The sequence below is a fragment of the Drosophila eugracilis genome, unplaced genomic scaffold (assembly GCF_018153835.1).
Source record: "Drosophila eugracilis isolate 14026-0451.02 unplaced genomic scaffold, ASM1815383v1 contig_75, whole genome shotgun sequence".
In the NCBI taxonomy this organism is placed as follows: Eukaryota; Metazoa; Arthropoda; class Insecta; order Diptera; family Drosophilidae; genus Drosophila; species Drosophila eugracilis.
Genome location: NW_024573645.1, coordinates 2,297,053 through 2,314,115, shown reverse-complemented (window position 1 = coordinate 2,314,115; position 17,063 = coordinate 2,297,053). Strand labels below are relative to the sequence as shown.

Genomic DNA, 17,063 nt, shown 5'->3' with positions numbered 1-17,063 from the left:
CGCCATTCCACCCTATACTACAGTGGGTGTCTCTCCTATCGAAGAGCGGGAGCGCACAAGTCGAGAGAGAGAAAACACCGAAAGATTTCTTATGGAGGCCTCTCTTCTACACTATAATACCAATTTTAAAATCACACCGACTAAATACTATATAGGAAAATTATTATAAATATAGCAGTGCTATTATCTTGCAATTTCAATAAGTTTTATTTTTATAATCAATAAGTATACCATGTGTTTATCACTCATATTTTTAAAAGGGTTGGTGTTAAGATATATTTAAACGAAATCACTACCAAAAACTTTAAGCAATTAAGACTGGAAATAACTTTTAACTTATGTACATATTAAAGTTACCAAAAATATATTCATTAAAACGATTACAAAATTTCAAGAGTGTATAAATAAAAAGTGTAAAAAGTGTATAAGTAAATATAAGTGACGGTTAGAATATTGATAAAATCCTGCTTAGCTAAGAGCTTTGCTTTTATTCGTTTGCAAACACCATAAAGTTGTTTGTCTAAGTTTGAATCTCAGTTTGAACATCAGCAAAGTCAATTTAAACACTCGCTTCAAAACTTAAGGGGAAATACAAATTGAGAGAGAGATGGAAAAGAAACACACAAAATCTTAAATATGTAAAAAAGCGTAAGCTTTTGACATGATATGTACACAACAAGTGTAAAATGTATGTTTCAGAACAAGTCTGTTAATTAAAATGCTTTAATTGAGTTAGACATTTATATTAGTTATTAATTAAATAATTACTAACGTAATAACAACTTTCCAACACATTTTTGGGTTTTCTGCCATTGAGGTTTTTAAAATATATATATAACGCATTTACGCATTTTTCCAACTACACAATACTCATATTCAGGACACAACACCCACCACCGCCCCCTGTCAAATTGTGTAAACACGCACGGCAACAGTTGTTCTATTTTGGCGCCAAAAATAGCTGAGAACGTAAACAATAGTAGTCGCACCAAAAGCTCGCTCTCACACTCAATTGCTCTCTCAAAAACTCTGTTACAGGATGTAGGTCAACCACTGCGTATGAGTGATATTGCGAAGGCAACCGAATTTCGCTTTCAGTTACCGCACTTTCAGTTGTGCGACTCACGTACAACGGGACACTTTACCGCGGATAATGTGAAAACCCAACGACAGAGGATTTTCCAAACGGCTGCGAAGGAAATTCGCGCGCGACTTTTCCGAATCAATACAGCAACTTGAAGTGCCGGGCAAAAAAAAATAAAGAAATCGCAATAAAAGAAAGCAAACGGAACTACAAAGAGGCCGAACAATTGAATTTTATTTTTGGCAAACCCATTGACAGTGCTAACAAAAAGGCAAGTGACTCTCAAACTGGGCAAAGGCTCAGGTGAAAGTTTCACACAGAAATTGAGAACGCTTTCAATTTCCCTTTAACAACCATTAATATCCAAGAAGTTTGTGAATTCAGCATTTTTACATTATATATAAAGCAAGGTTCAATAGTGAATTTAAAAGGTTATATTAAATTAAATTCCTGAAAATTACAAAAGAAAAAAAGGAAATGTGTTTTAAGTTAAAAAACAAGAAAATTTCAAAATCTTCAGTTATTAATTTTTCTAATTAAAATCCGCCAACATCTTAGTTTTTTTGTGTGTAGCATTAAAAATGCAAACGTCCTAAGTGGCGACTTCCCGAAGTCCACCTGCGAAAAGGTTTGGCTCTTATCGCGACTCTAGAGGCACTCCCATCGGTTTCATTCAACTTGAAGCATGTAAATTACACATACGCAGCGTTGTCCCAGGCCAAGTGGCAGCAAAAAAATACAGAAAATATAAAGCGCTGTGTCAAGTGACAGAAAGAGCTGACAGAGTAGAAGGGGCTGATGAAGCTGACTTTGGTAGGCATTTGAAATATTTATGAAAGCCAGCGCGTTTCCACGAAGCCTTCAACTTGTTTTTTTCTGCCTCCTCGTTGTTGTTGCTGTTTATCCTTTATTTTTCGGTGGCAGCCTTTCGCACTCGACATCAAGGGTAATTAAAATGTGGACACATTAAGGCGTCTCTGGGTTCTGTGCGGTTGTGGTTAGCCCCTAATACACACACACAAACAAACAAGAGCACACCCATACCAAGTGAGATATCCTTGCAGCTGGTGACGAGTCAGGCAGGCGAGGGAAAAAGTTTAGGATTTGCGTTTAGGTTAAGTTGTTCCCCCAAAGTGGAACGTTTTATATGCACTGGAGAACGGGGTGCTGGCGTGTTCAAGCTTAAATTACCTCAGCATTCTCCTGCCCGTATAATTAGACAAATATTTTAATTAGAAAGATAGATTAACACTGCAAGCTCAAACTAAAAGTGAGAGAGCATTGTGCCACCAGTATGAAAGTGGTGAAAATAGAAGGAAAGTTTGACTTTGGAATTTCATTTACGATGTTTTAACTAAATGGAAAAACTTGTATAGTTAATTTTACAACTCTTTAAACTGTCTAAACTCTGCCTATAAACAAATGAAATAAAACCATAAAAAAAGCTAACTAGAAATCGTCAACTACACTTCATTTTATGAGCCATGAATTGCAAATCCTTAGGCGGAAGTAGTATTTCCAAAGAACTTTCCCTTTGGCTAGTTTTTCGTTAAAAAGGATCCTTGACATTGTATCCTTTGACCCGCCTAAGTCTCATTAATAATCGGCTGCCCTGTTTTTTGGGGGGCTTCCTTTGTTTTTCTCTTTATTGCCGCAATCAACGATTTCCGTGCGTGTTTCTTGATGTTTGGTAGCACAGTCGCCAGGACTTTCGGCATTTCGAGGCAACAACCAGTCGACAAAAAATAGAAACAAACTTCTGTATAATTCATAAGGCAAAAGGCATTCCAATTGTACTTAGATACACAGAGTTGTGGTCAATGCTATTGCAATGTCAGTTACAGTTTCGACCGATATTAAAGCCCAATAATGGATTAGGATTAGGGGGAAAGACATTTGGCTGGGAAACATTACTTGAATGGAGGATAATTTAATGGCCAAAACTGGGGTGGTGAAACTTTCATTTGCAGCATGTGGCTTTGGCTGGCTCCCATGTCAGTTATTTTATATGTATCCCCGAGGCCATTTTACGTTAACATCATCTGCATATAACAACTTGGGCAAAGGTCTTTTTGTTTTTGGGCTAACCAAAAGGTAGTCAAAAGAAAAGTTTGACATGCCAGGCGAAAGCATGCTTTAAGGCCTCTCGGAAGGACTCGAAAAATATTTTATTTTTGGTTAAGAAAATGGCTAAAACGTGCTCGACCGAGTTCCACACGAGTGATTAGAATGTTTTCACAGAAATTCTTTTAAAAGCAATGCTTAAAGAAGGCGACTATGTTGAAGAAAAACTAAATTGAGTGTTTCTGATTGAATCACTAGCTGTGGGACCTTGAATCACCCCTTTGCTCTAATTCAATTCTGACCTCGTTTAATGTTTGCTTCAATGTATCTAAGACATTTGTCTGCAATCAATGTTGCTTCCGATACACAGATAAAAATCAGAGCAAAGTCAATTGGGTTGCATATTAGAAAAATGTGAAAAGGAAATGATAGGAAATAAGGAAAAATATCAAAAAATTATTCCAATTCAAAAGTTTAAAAGTTATAATGATAAACTTTACAAATATTTTTTATCAGAAACTAAACTAATGAATTAAAATCCCAATTTCCTAAAGTATTTCCCCGTGCCTGTGTATCCGCCTGGCCTGTTACACATCAAAGTTACCTTTAAGTTACCTTCAGTGCGCCAGGTCTGGCCTGGCTTCCCTCGTTTTGCTCGACTGGATCCGCTCCATAAATCAAAGGCGATGTGACGCAATTTTCTTACAATCACCAGCGATGCTATACGAAAGCTAAACAGAGCTAAAAGAAACAAGAATATTCCCAATTTGTTTACATTGTTCGTTCAATAAAGTCAAGGCGCTGACATCGTGCGACCTCGATTACCGCCCGGGAATTGTCACACAGTTTAGTTTTGAATTTTGTTTTATGGCACGTCGAAAGGGAGGACCAAGTTTTATTACTAGTCAGCAAGAACCTGCCACGCCCCCCACCCCAAGTGAGTTCAAAGTTGAAAAACCTCAAAGGAACCTACATGGTTTTTGGTTGAAAATCAAAGCAGGCGGTATAAAATATTTAAGTAGCAATTAAATGAAGGCACGTGTGTGTGTTAGTTCATTCAAAAGGATGCAGAATGTGTGTCTGGGCAAATTCTAGAAATTTCCCTAAGGCTTCATTGTGTCATTAATCGAGAATACGTATGTATGCTCGTTTCACCGGAAAGAAGGAACTAACTTCCGCTGATCCCAACTTGATTACCAATTACACAGAGAAAAATATTAAATTTGTTGTTGATTAAAAATCAATTTCATTCATTAAATATCCTTTTATTAAATCTTTAAATCCTGTGTGTTGTCAGGTATTAATAATTTTCTGTCTGAAAAGTCAATAGGATATTTTTAAACCCTGTAAATTATGAAAATCTGCCACGGGCAGGTGCTATTTTGGTCCGAGAAAATTGGCAGAATTTCGCGGACATAATTTCTCTCTGCTTGAGGAAATGACATGGGGACCCGCATCCGACATCCGTTGGCTCCATTTGCCTGCAAGCTGCCTTCGTCAAGCGTCCTTCGGTAGAGTTCTTCTGCTTTCCTGCATGTCCTGCAGCCAGACAATGTGTGCATCTGCGTGGGAGAGTGGGTGGCTGTTGAAGGCCATGTTCAAGTACGTCCTTCCTGGACAGACTTTGTTTGCGTTTGATTTGCGCTTTTTCGCGGTGCTTTTACCTCCCTTTTTTTCTCTCTTCCGCTTTGTTTACCTTTCGATTTCACATCGAAGCATTAAAAATGCAGATGCCATGATTATTACACATACGCCATGTGTTCCGCAGCCATTTGATATTTATGAAAAAAAAGAAAACTGAGTGAGGGAGCCAGCAACAAGCCAGCAAACAAACAAAGAAAAGGCTGCTTAATCCTTATTCATGGCTGCACAGGGGTTTATTACGCCCGTGTGCGTCATCCGGCTGTGACTCTCAAACTGTTTTGCTAATTACCCAACACAGGCCTAGATTTTATCTCATTTGCAAGTGAGTCAGTCAGCCAGAAAAAAAGTAGCAGGCGGTTGGCTAGCAACAACAATTACCACTTGACCCAGGATGAAGGACAATCAATCCAATTACACTGGGCAACAAATTGTTGAAACAAAGAACCTGCATAATAATATTTTATAATATGGGAGGGTAACTTAAAATAGACAGAAAATAGTATTTAAATGTTTCTATAAATAAGAATAGCGCTCTTAGTTTAAGCTAAAATTCAAAGATCACTACCATTGGCTAACCAAAAAGGTCTCTTTTAAAAGTATTTTATAAAGAACTTTAAAATTTCGACCATAGCTATCTCTTACATATTAAAACGTTTTAGCTGTCAAACAATTTCAAGTCATAGAATATCTAACATTTCTATGCCTTATCTTTTTGATTCCTAATTTATCATTCAGGTTGTCAATCAAATTACACTTGCAACTAGAACTTTTGTTGGACTGCCACTGAACAAAGGCAAATGAGTTTCCACCGCAGAGAGTGCGTGTGCCTTAGTTCTCCATTAATATTCAAATTAATTGCTGAACAAAGAGGAGTCTTTTTTGATGAGAGCAACCTTGTGGTGTTGTGTAGTGCCGCCGTCCAGGACCCTCTGCTGGGGAAGCCATGGCGCCAAGAATCCCGCAGTGCTGCTGCTTCTGATGGCTGCTGCGGAATTATAGCTTCCACTCAAAATAGACGAGCTTTAACTCAAAGTCCCCGCGACTCGAGAGACTTCTTCTAGTGGCTGATGCTCCGTGAAATGTATTCAATTCAATTTAGTTCCGAAACGCCGTTCACAATGAAAAGTCGCTGACTTCGCTGCGCTTCGGTTTATTACAAAAATAAAAATTCGAAAAAACCAAAAACCAAGTGAAGTAATCAAGTCTATAAAGAACTCATTCCGTGCTCTCGGTGCGTATAATCAGTTGATTTTCCTCTTTTGATATGTGAACCCATTTCGGTTGTGTTTTTTAAAACATAAACTCATTTGTTTACTGCGGAAAATAGAACTTGATAAAAAAATATATACAAAACATGATTCTCGGCGCCCTGAGCTATATTCGCCCCTCAATATATATTTATATATATATGATGCAAATACGTATTTAGTTGGCTTTCCGTTCGGTGCGGTTTTTCTGTGTGAATTTTAAATGAAAGGAATTTCAGCTTCGGCAAGCTATCTAAATATCTACAAAGAAATGCATAATTTTCAAATAATTGCAAACTCTACAAATATTTTCATAGAATGTTTATGTTATGAAAGTCAATACCGAAAATGTTAAGAGGAAATGTATAAAATGTGGGACTATTTATAGAAAAAGAAAATTGCCAAACAGCTGAACAAAATAAATAACATTTAAATAAAATGCAAATGAAAAGGCATAAAAAAACCACTTTTATTTATTCATAAAACCATCTTGATGCCTGCAGTTTTAATTTTTATTTCAGATGCACAAAAAGTTCTTCTCAAAACAACACAAAAATCATAAATAACCCATAAACATACTATACACAGCACAGCAAGGGAGACCAGAACCTAAACAATATGAGGTGACGCAACAATTAATTTATTTATTTATCATTTATTTAAGCATATTTACACAATACAAACGACATCACTCACTCAAGTATTCCGAACATATTAAGTAACAGCATTAACATTCACATACCGGAGACTACGTCATCGCCAAGAAACCTGAACAGCAAAAAATAAGAAAAACAAAAAACGTAAAACCGTGCTCAGTTCAAGTTCTTGGCAATGGGAAGCCTCCCCAGCATTTTGAAGGCAGACAAGCTTTGGCAGTCTAGAATTAAGACCCTCTCTCGAATTCGGGTTTGTTATTCCTCTCACTCTCATACTAAACTCGTATATATATGGTATATATATTTTGGATGCCTTTTTTGGGGCAGAAGGTTTTCGGTGGCTATTCAACAGGTGCCCAGCAGCTTAGAACGAAAGCAAATGTAACAATTCCCCAGCAGTTAAAAGTGAATTAGCAAAGCTCGTAACCGGAGAGGGAAACATCCTCCTTAACAGCGAGGGAAACCTCCCCCCTTTCAGGGCCCTCCAAGAATTCAGCTTAGTGAAAATTCCTGGCCTCCTCTTCTCTTGTTAACAGCAAACAAAGCGTAAAAAACAGCGTAAAATGCTGAGGTTGTAAATCTCTTTAGAAGTTTGGTTTTGTCCGATTATTCAAGTCAAGGTTGCACATCAAATTTATATATGCTGCTAAAAGAAAATTACGGCTATATTATAATGAGTCCCCAAAGCCACAGAATAAAAAAAAAGAATGGTAAGGTAAACAATGTGAAATATTCTGGGGAAATTTGAATAAAGTCAACAGCTGCTAAGCGTTGAATAATTAAAAGAGACGGCGAAAATACAAGAAAAGTTTCATGGAAATGAAAAGTACACTTCGAAAACGTTAGAAAGTTAAAGAAAATAAATATTTTAAGTGGGAAAATTAAAATGGATAAGCGCTGATTTAGCAAAAAACTATAAAGCTGGTAAAATTATATTAAAAGTTTTGGAAAATTCATAAGCTAATCAAAGTGAACAACAAAGTTACTTAAGATCAAAGAGAATTAGTTTAATATTTAAGTATATAAGAAGATTTAGTGATTTGTCCGAATACCATAACAAAAAACGTAAATAAATAAAAGACAAAAACTACAGAAAGTTTTCTTTTACAAAGTTAAAACAGGTCACTTGATACCCTTCTGCTTCTCTTTTGTCCCAACACAAACTTCCCAACAAAGTTTGGCTACCCTTGATGGAGATGAAAGCTATTTTGTGTATCCACTCAACAGGTAACCCGGTGGGTGGTGAGCACCACCAGCAGAAAACTCGTAAAATTGTGTCAATTTACCCCACCCACACGGCGTATGAGCAATGCGAGACTCTATTAAAGAAATGAAAAATTAAGCTACGTAAACAAAGTGTTCGTAAATGTTTTTATGTACTAAATATTACTTTTTGTAGAGAGTGTAGAGAGCTAGAGAGGCATTCCAAGATCACATTTCTAGCTAATAACACAATATACGAGTACAAGTAATGACATCATCATCATCATGAGCATTGAGTTCGACGCCGGGCATCTTAGCCGGCAAACGCTAATGAGTCAGCTGCGCGCAAGCTTTGCAATCGGAAATATCTGTTAAAGATGTATATGTTTATAATTTGTTTATATTCATCTTTTTTAGCGATAACACCCCGTCCGTGCCCTTGGCGGAGTTCATAAACCCACCGGATCCCACTGAGACCGAACCCTTTGTGCCCCTGGTGGAGGCCAAAAAAATGAGTGAAACCCCGGTGGTGGCCCCTGCCACACCTACTGGCAATGGCACGCCCACTCAGACGACGGCAAATGGCAATTCAACGGTGGCCACCAAATCCGTCGCCGATGATAACAGTATTTTCTCTGTATTCTACACTTTGGGAAAAAAGGTGGCCATCGTGGGTTCCATCTATCTGGTGGGCTATATGGGTTGGTCCGTGGCATGGTTGATTGCTCCTGTTATCCTATCGGTGGCTCGCGACCAGCTGGCAAAGACTTCCGAGAAGAAGCGTGATATTGCCAAGGCCTCGGCTTTGGCTTCAGAGAAGGATGTGATCCTGGCCAGAATCGATGAGTTGCCCGCCTGGGTTTACTTTCCTGATGTGGAGCGTTGCGAGTGGCTGAATAAGGTGAGGTTCTAGGAAGTCCAACACTCAACTAACTTTCTTATCTCTAAATAATTTTTGGAAATATGAGTGGCTTTCAAAATATTTTTTATATTTTATGAGTGGATTTGTAGCTTGAATGGAATTTGATGATATACAGATTGTACTTACTAGTTTTTAACTTGCCTCCCTTTTTAGATCCTGAAGCAAGTATGGCCCAATGCCAATCACTTTGCTCGCACTTTAGTCAAGGAAACCATCGAGCCCAATGTGGCCTTAGCCCTGGCCAACTATAAGATGAATGGATTCCGTTTCGATCGCATAATCCTGGGCACCATTCCACCTCGCATTGGCGGTGTAAAGATCTACGACAAGAACGTGGATCGCAATGAGATCATTATGGATCTGGATCTGTTCTATGCCAGTGATTGCGATATCAATTTCTATTTGGGTGGCATGAAGGGTGGCATCAAGGACTTCCAAATCCATGGCTGGGTTCGAGTTGTGATGAAGCCTCTGATCCGATCGATGCCGCTGGTCGGTGGACTGCAGATCTTCTTCTTGAACAACCCAAATATCGATTTCAATTTGGTTGGAGTGATTGATTTCATGGACATGCCGGGTTTGAGTGATTTGCTGAGAAGGATCATTGTGGAGCAGATTGGTAATGTAATGGTGTTGCCCAATAAGCTTCCCATTTCTCTGAGTGAAGAGGTTTCGGCGGTGGCTTTGAAGATGCCTGAACCAGAGGTGTGTTCATAATAATATATTATCCTATGAACAATTTTAAATAATATAAAAATCCGATTATCATTTCTATAACCAAATTACAGGGCATCCTCCGCATTCACGTTGTTGAGGCCAAGGACCTAATGAAGAAGGATATCAGTGTCTTGGGCAAGGGCAAGTCGGATCCCTATGCCATCATCAATGTGGGAGCCCAAGAGTTTAAGACCCAGATTATAGACAATAATGTGAATCCCAAGTGGGACTACTGGTGTGAGGTATGTATTCTCTGGGAGATTAGATCTCCTTCTTGGGGATCCTAAGATCCCAACAGCTTGTTGCGTTGCTTTTTGTAGTCTGCTGATGTTGTCGATCGATTGCTGCATGATACAACCCAACACATATCCACCGATTTACTGCATAGTTCGTTGTTTTGCCTTTCCGTTATTTCCATTTTGATTTTCCATTCCTTTATCACTCGATTACTTTGTTTGGCGCCTGAACGCAGGCAACGGTTTTTATTGAAATGGGTCAATTTGTCGAGATTCAATTGAAGGACTCGGATGATTCCAAGAAAGACGAGAACCTGGGCAGGTAAGCAACATTTTGATTTAACTTTCCTTTTTTTTTTTGTTTTGGTTGAGTTAGCACAACACCCTCAAACTGCACCCCCTATATTGACAAATCAAACCCTCAGTGAGTAATGCGTTTGTTGATTGAATTGAGAGCTCTTTTTGCATGATGCGCTGCCCAAAACTGAGAATTGACAGGCTCTATATTCTCCGTGTTTTTGCTGTTCTGTTTTTTTGCTCTGCTCTATGGATTAAGTACTCTACTTTTCTCTACTCTCTACCACCCCGAAAACACTCACACACACATTTGTTTTTCTAGGCGTGTATTTTTACAACTATAGGCCACTATATTGGGTTTTCTTTGTGGGACTATGATCAGACAATGCCAGGTGTACAGAGCGATGATGTATTGGGCAGGTTGTATTGCCGCATGAAACTGCATTCACAATTCGTTTGTTTGTTCTCTCTTCGTTTATTTTTTAGTGTTTCTTCGTTTTTATTTACCTTCTGAATACGTTTACTAACAAGCACCAAAAATGAACACAGCGAAGTGATGAGAAATTGGCCAATGAAAACGTTTTTCTGATATTCTGACCTAATAAATTTGGTTCGAAATTAGAACAATTCATGTTTATTTACTTTTTTTTTAACAATTGTTAACTTAACCTAGCTTAACAAAAGTAGATTTTGTATGTAAACATTTCTCAAAAATCTAAACAAAATTTAAAACAACTCATCAAAGATCTTAAAAATCTCAAAGAGATTAAATTTTCTAATCACCATACATATTTTAATTATTAAATAAACAACCTATCACTAGAATGCCTAAAAATTTCCCATCACTCTCACCAAAAACCGACTTAAGCCACAATTTGACTCGAATGAACTTACTTGCATGAACTTCGACACCTATTTTTGAGCCACAAAGCAGAAGCTGGAGCACTTTGAACCACAGACACACACACTATGAAATCCAGAACCAACGGCATGCCAATGACTATGATTATGTAGTTAGAATGGAACCCCTGTATATAACCCCTAATTGATAACGTAGTCTCTGTAGATTTTGCCGCTGGAACTAACCATTAATAATGCGAAAAATGTCTTTTACCTTGCTTTTGGTTCGAACGATGAATGGAAAAGGCTGTGGTCGAGGTCTCGCAGCATGCCATACTCGTGCTCAGACTTTTTGACTGGGACCGCACTAGTGATGACGAGTCGCTCGGCAGGTTAGGCAATCCACTATTTGATTGATTGATTGAACACGAACGAGCACCCCAACAAAAGAAATCTGACACACACCTTTCCTTAAAGTTCCTTAAAGAAGAACTCAAGAACAAGAAACCAAAAAGCAGCTTTTATTTTAAAGGGAATCTGTTAAGAACTAAACCAAATATTTATTGTTTTTTTTTCATTAAATTATGTGAAATTTTTGGCTAGAACTAATTCAATTTTCTGCCCAAAACAGAGCCAGCATCGACATTGCCAGCGTGATCAAGAAAGGTGTTGTGGATAGTGTAAGTAAATGGAGATTTACTCACGATTTATATGTATCTTATTAACTTATGATTTGACTTAACTTACAGTGGCTAACCTTAGAAGATGCCAAGCATGGACTTCTTCATGTTCGCCTGCAGTGGTACAAACTCACTGCCGATCCCAATGATCTCCAACAGATCTTACTGGAAACCCAACTCCTACGCGTTACCACCATGAGCTCGGCAGTTCTCAGCGTTTTCATTGATTCGGCCAGGCATTTGAAGGTTAGTTTAATAAACATGAATTCAAAAATAAATCACATATCCAATTAACTAAAATCTCCACTCCCAGCAAGCTCGTTCCAGCTCTAAGCCCGATCCCTACCTCGTGTGCAGTGTCAACAAGCAGAAACAGCAGACGGCCATGATAATGCGTGATGATTCTCCAGTTTGGGAACAGGGCTTCACTTTCCTGGTCAGCAATCCCGATAACGAGAGTCTGAACATCAAGATCTATGACCAGAAGACCGGAAATGACATTGGCCAATATACCTACACGCTCAGCACTCTGCTTAAGCAATTCAACATGGAGGTTATCCAGCAGCCCTTCCAACTGCAGAAATCTGGTCCGGAATCGAAGCTCTATATGTCTCTATCTCTAAGAATTCTGAAACCCGGTGAGATTGACAAGGAATCGGATGCTTTGGAACAAGTGGCGGCCCTCACTCGCAGTAGTTCTGTTAAGACACCAGAAGTGGCTGTGGTGGCACCTCCAGCATTTAAGGTGAGTTTGGTTTTCGATTCCTTAGAAATTTAACAAAAATTAAGGTAAATCAAACATGTTCATCGTAAGCCCCTTTAAAAGCAAATAGTTCTACTTTAGAGTATTAATTTTATCAATGAAAATGTGCTCCGCGGTTTACAAGGTCCTCGATAGTATAGTGGTTAGTATCCCCGCCTGTCACGCGGGAGACCGGGGTTCAATTCCCCGTCGGGGAGAATCGGTGATTCTTTTTTTCTTTTTTTTTTGCCTATATTTTTCTTGTACCTTAAATTTTAGCATTTGTTTAGCAATTTAAAAAAAAAAAATTAAATTTAAATTTCATTCCCTTAGGAATCTCAAACATCCAGCAAGCGTTTGTCCACCGAGTCGCCCATCAGTGAGGAGGATCCAGCGGTAGTTGCAAAAATCTCACCGGCCATGTCGGCCTCTACCTCCAGCGACAAGCCCATCAGCGAGCTGGCTGCCTCTGTGTTGACCCATCGCTTCCCGGATTCAACATCCTCTCCTGGTGAACATGGGCTGGGACGAATGCAGTTGTCGATTCGCTATAGCGCCCAGCGTCAAAAGCTAGATGTGACTATCCACAAGATCCAGAAGATACCACTTCGCGATCCCAGCAACATCCCTGATCCGTATGTGAAGCTGTATTTGCTGCCTGGACGCAGCAAGGAGTCAAAACGCAAGACGGGCGTAATTAAGGACAACTGCAATCCTGTTTATGATGCATCCTTTGAGTACCTGATTTCCATTGCCGAACTCAGGCAGACGGAACTCGAGGTGACGGTCTGCACACAAAAGGGATTCTTATCCGGTGGCAGTCCCATCATTGGCATGGTAGGTACCTGAAAGCAACCCTTCAGAATTCAACCGCCTAAAAAAACCGCCCAAAATGTCCTGCTTATCCTTGCAATTCCCAAGTTGTTTTTCCGTAAGGATATCATATAAATAGGGAAGATACTCAGTTGAACTTCGTTCTTGCTTCGGCAGAACATATACTAAAATTGGAACGATACAGAGAAGATTAGCATGGCCCCTGCGCAAGGATGACACGCAAAATCGTGAAGCGTTCCACATTTTTTTGCTCTATCTAAATTCGTTTTATGTTTTTTTATTTATTTTCAGTTGAGAATACCTCTGGACGATGCCGAGATTACCACACAAGCTGGCTTGAATTCTTGGTTTGACTTGCAGCCTGAAATACGACACGAGTAAGGGGAACTGGAGTCAAACGAATGCGGAGTCTCATTACAGCACAATCAACTGAAGAACAACTTAACACTTTTTTACCAATCGCACTTAAAGCCTTTTGTATTTGTTATGTGTATACTTTATTTGGTCCCTAACCAAACGAAACAAAACTCTCTTAGTCGTGCCTCTATATTTAAAACTATCAATTTATTATAGTCAAATAAAACGAACTGTGTTTTCAAACAAACAAATACATTTCAACAACAAATCAGGGATATTTGGGAAACGGATAGCAAAGGACTCAAAAAAACATTTGAGCATTCTTATAATTCCCAACTGAGTTTTCTGAAGGCCGTTCATTTATATAGGTCCTTTTTCAACCCTACTTCGTTCTTGCTTCGGCAGAACATATACTAAAATTGGAACGATACAGAGAAGATTAGCATGGCCCCTGCGCAAGGATGACACGCAAAATCGTGAAGCGTTCCACATTTTTTTTGCACATCCTGCACTGGATATCCTTTATATAAATATCTGCCTTATTATGGACAGCGCTTGGTATATATAATATATGCTCATTTGTCTTATTATAAGAAGATCGATGTGTGTTTAGGGACCCGTCTGCAAACCTTCAATCAGTTAAAATTATTTTGTAAGCCAAAGGAAAAGAAATTTAAATTAAAAAAATTGGAATGGCTTAATATATCCAAATCTATCTTAAATAAATGGCAATAAACTCAAATTTCTGTTAGCACTTTAGTCCGTAAATATTCTTTACTTGCCTGACAGTAATTTTTTTTTGTTAAATTTCATTCTTAAATAAATAATCCAGGTCTTCTGCTTATAAATTTTATTAAGATGTGAATTATACATCAGCATGTAAAATAGAGCGCCATCTACTCGGCGAAGCAGCAAACACGCTAAAACACCACCGCTAGAGGCATCCGCTCTTAGTTCTTATAATTCTCAAGTGCTTTTTCTGCACGGAGTTCGTATAAATACGGACTTTTTCGAACGAACTTCGTTCTTGCTTCGGCAGAACATATACTAAAATTGGAACGATACAGAGAAGATTAGCATGGCCCCTGCGCAAGGATGACACGCAAAATCGTGAAGCGTTCCACATTTTTTTGCACATCCTGCACTGGATATCCTTTATATAAATATCTGCCTTATTATGGACAGCGCTTGGTATATATAATATATGCTCATTTGTCTTATTATAAATTCTGCAAATCTTTAATCAGTTAAAACTATTTTGTAAGCCAACGGAAAAGAAATTTAAATTAAAAAAATTGGAATGGCTTAATATATCCAAATCTATCTTAAATAAATGGCAATAAACTCAAATTTCTGTTAGCACTTTAGTCCGTAAATATTCTTTACTTGCCTGACAGTAATTTTTTTTGTTAAATTTCATTCTTAAATAAATAATCCAGGTCTTCTGCTTATAAATTTTATTAAGATGTGAATTATACATCAGCATGTAAAATAGAGCGCCATCTACTCGGCGAAGCAGCAAACACGCTAAAACACCACCGCTAGAGGCATCCGCTCTTAGTTCTTATAATTCTCAAGTGCTTTTTCTGCACGGAGTTCGTATAAATACGGACTTTTTCGAACGAACTTCGTTCTTGCTTCGGCAGAACATATACTAAAATTGGAACGATACAGAGAAGATTAGCATGGCCCCTGCGCAAGGATGACACGCAAAATCGTGAAGCGTTCCACATTTTTTTGCACATCCTGCACTGGATATCCTTTATATAAATATCTGCCTTATTATGGACAGCGCTTGGTATATATAATATATGCTCATTTGTCTTATTATAAATTCTGCAAATCTTTAATCAGTTAAAACTATTTTGTAAGCCAACGGAAAAGAAATTTAAATTAAAAAAATTGGAATGGCTTAATATATCCAAATCTATCTTAAATAAATGGCAATAAACTCAAATTTCTGTTAGCACTTTAGTCCGTAAATATTCTTTACTTGCCTGACAGTAATTTTTTTGTCAAATAAATTTCTATTCTTAAATAAATAATCCAGGTCTTCTGCTTATAAATTTTATTAAGATGTGAATTATACATCAGCATGTAAAATAGAGCGCCATCTACTCGGCGAAGCAGCAAACACGCTAAAACACCACCGCTAGAGGCATCCGCTCTTAGTTCTTATAATTCTCAAGTGCTTTTTCTGCACGGAGTTCGTATAAATACGGACTTTTTCGAACGAACTTCGTTCTTGCTTCGGCAGAACATATACTAAAATTGGAACGATACAGAGAAGATTAGCATGGCCCCTGCGCAAGGATGACACGCAAAATCGTGAAGCGTTCCACATTTTTTTGCTTACTTGCAGGTGAATATAATAAATAAAAACTAAATAAATTGTTTTGTTTTTCTGCTCTCGCCATTATTTATTATATTTCATCAATATGTATTCAATTTGGTATGTATTTTGTAATTGTAATATATAGACAATCTTTCTTTTGACGTACATACATCTGACGTGTGTTTATTTAGACATAATAGTTATGTTTTTCACTTTTCTGTAATTTTTGCTTAATGCATATGCATACAAAATTTGTAATTTTCAACACAGTTGTTTTGTTTTTTTATGTATCATTGTTTATTCATATTCTGGTATTATTTCCATTGATCCATTTTGGACTTTATAAATATTTTGTATTTCTTTTTCGATTTTTGGTTCTGGTAATGCACTTGCCAAGAGGACTTTCGTTGTCTGATCTCCGCAGCTTCATCAAGCACATAAACTATTCGGCTAGCCGAAGAACTATCTAATTTGAATTTTATTTGTTTTTGTTTGATATATCATACCTAATTTTATAGAATTTGAAAATACATAATTATGCACTGCTATTAATATAGATATATATATATGTATATATGCTTTAAATGGACACATGAATCAGGCTCTTGGTTTTTGTTTTTCATATATTTATATAAATTATATTTACTTTCCAAATTGTAATTCTTCTGCTTCTCTACCGAATATGAAACTTGAACTTCATTTCCAACGTGTTTTGAGGTAGTTTTCTTAGTTTCGTTATGTATATAAAAGTTGTTGTTTTCTCTGAAGCACATTTATATAAAGCACACACATTTACAATATCCGTAACATTTAGGTATACATTTTTGTTTTGTTTTAAATATATATTTAATATGTTAATTATACAATATTAAACACTGAGGAACTGTCGTGCTTATTTCAATGCTGCTTCGCCTTGAATTCTGTTTGCTTTACTCTGTACATTTTACACAAAGCCAACTTAAAACCTAAGCAACCTGACTTAATAATGATATATGCATAGATCATCATACATAATCTGTATTCTGTATTCTGTATGTTTGCTTGCGCTTGTACTTTGTGTGAGTGTATATGTATATGTAGATGGTGTGTCCACATTCTAAAATTCTAAATTGTAATTTTGAATTCTTATCACTTATGTAATGAGTTTAAGCTCCCAAGACATGAATTTGAAAACCCTAAAACTGATGGCCAATTTTGTGTGTTTG

The 17,063-nt window shown here is 37.5% G+C and overlaps 1 protein-coding gene and 6 non-coding genes across 11 annotated transcripts; all 7 read left to right on the top strand.

Moving 5' to 3' along the window:
• The first annotated feature begins 5,888 nt into the window (after positions 1 to 5,888).
• LOC108117536 (extended synaptotagmin-2) lies at positions 5,889 to 14,019 on the top strand. Of its 5 annotated transcripts, none has more exons than XM_017230039.2 (11): positions 5,889 to 6,023; positions 6,561 to 6,662; positions 8,316 to 8,799; positions 8,974 to 9,525; positions 9,609 to 9,779; positions 11,217 to 11,302; positions 11,542 to 11,590; positions 11,660 to 11,836; positions 11,904 to 12,335; positions 12,666 to 13,169; positions 13,458 to 14,019. In XM_017230039.2, exons 2-11 carry the CDS (start codon positions 6,658 to 6,660, stop codon positions 13,545 to 13,547), a joined length of 2,550 nt encoding a protein of 849 aa, XP_017085528.1. In that variant the 5' UTR covers positions 5,889 to 6,023; positions 6,561 to 6,657; the 3' UTR covers positions 13,548 to 14,019. The 5 variants fall into 5 exon arrangements, with proteins under 5 accessions (XP_017085528.1, XP_017085525.1, XP_017085527.1 ...); XM_017230036.2 differs by lacking the exon at positions 11,217 to 11,302 and adding an exon at positions 10,393 to 10,490; XM_017230038.2 differs by lacking the exon at positions 11,217 to 11,302 and adding an exon at positions 10,010 to 10,095.
• On the top strand, positions 12,479 to 12,550 carry Trnad-guc. Its single transcript has one exon. It is a non-coding gene; the product is annotated as a tRNA-Asp (tRNA).
• LOC121530438 lies at positions 13,307 to 13,413 on the top strand. Its single transcript, XR_005993956.1, has one exon. It is a non-coding gene; the product is annotated as a U6 spliceosomal RNA (small nuclear RNA).
• LOC121530437 lies at positions 13,913 to 14,019 on the top strand. The gene has a single exon (XR_005993955.1). It is a non-coding gene; the product is annotated as a U6 spliceosomal RNA (small nuclear RNA).
• Positions 14,020 to 14,546: 527 nt separating this feature from the next.
• On the top strand, positions 14,547 to 14,653 carry LOC121530436. Its single transcript, XR_005993954.1, has one exon. It is a non-coding gene; the product is annotated as a U6 spliceosomal RNA (small nuclear RNA).
• Positions 14,654 to 15,153: 500 nt separating this feature from the next.
• On the top strand, positions 15,154 to 15,260 carry LOC121530435. Its single transcript, XR_005993953.1, has one exon. It is a non-coding gene; the product is annotated as a U6 spliceosomal RNA (small nuclear RNA).
• A 504-nt stretch (positions 15,261 to 15,764) lies between these two features.
• On the top strand, positions 15,765 to 15,871 carry LOC121530442. Its single transcript, XR_005993960.1, has one exon. It is a non-coding gene; the product is annotated as a U6 spliceosomal RNA (small nuclear RNA).
• The last annotated feature ends 1,192 nt before the right edge of the window (positions 15,872 to 17,063 follow it).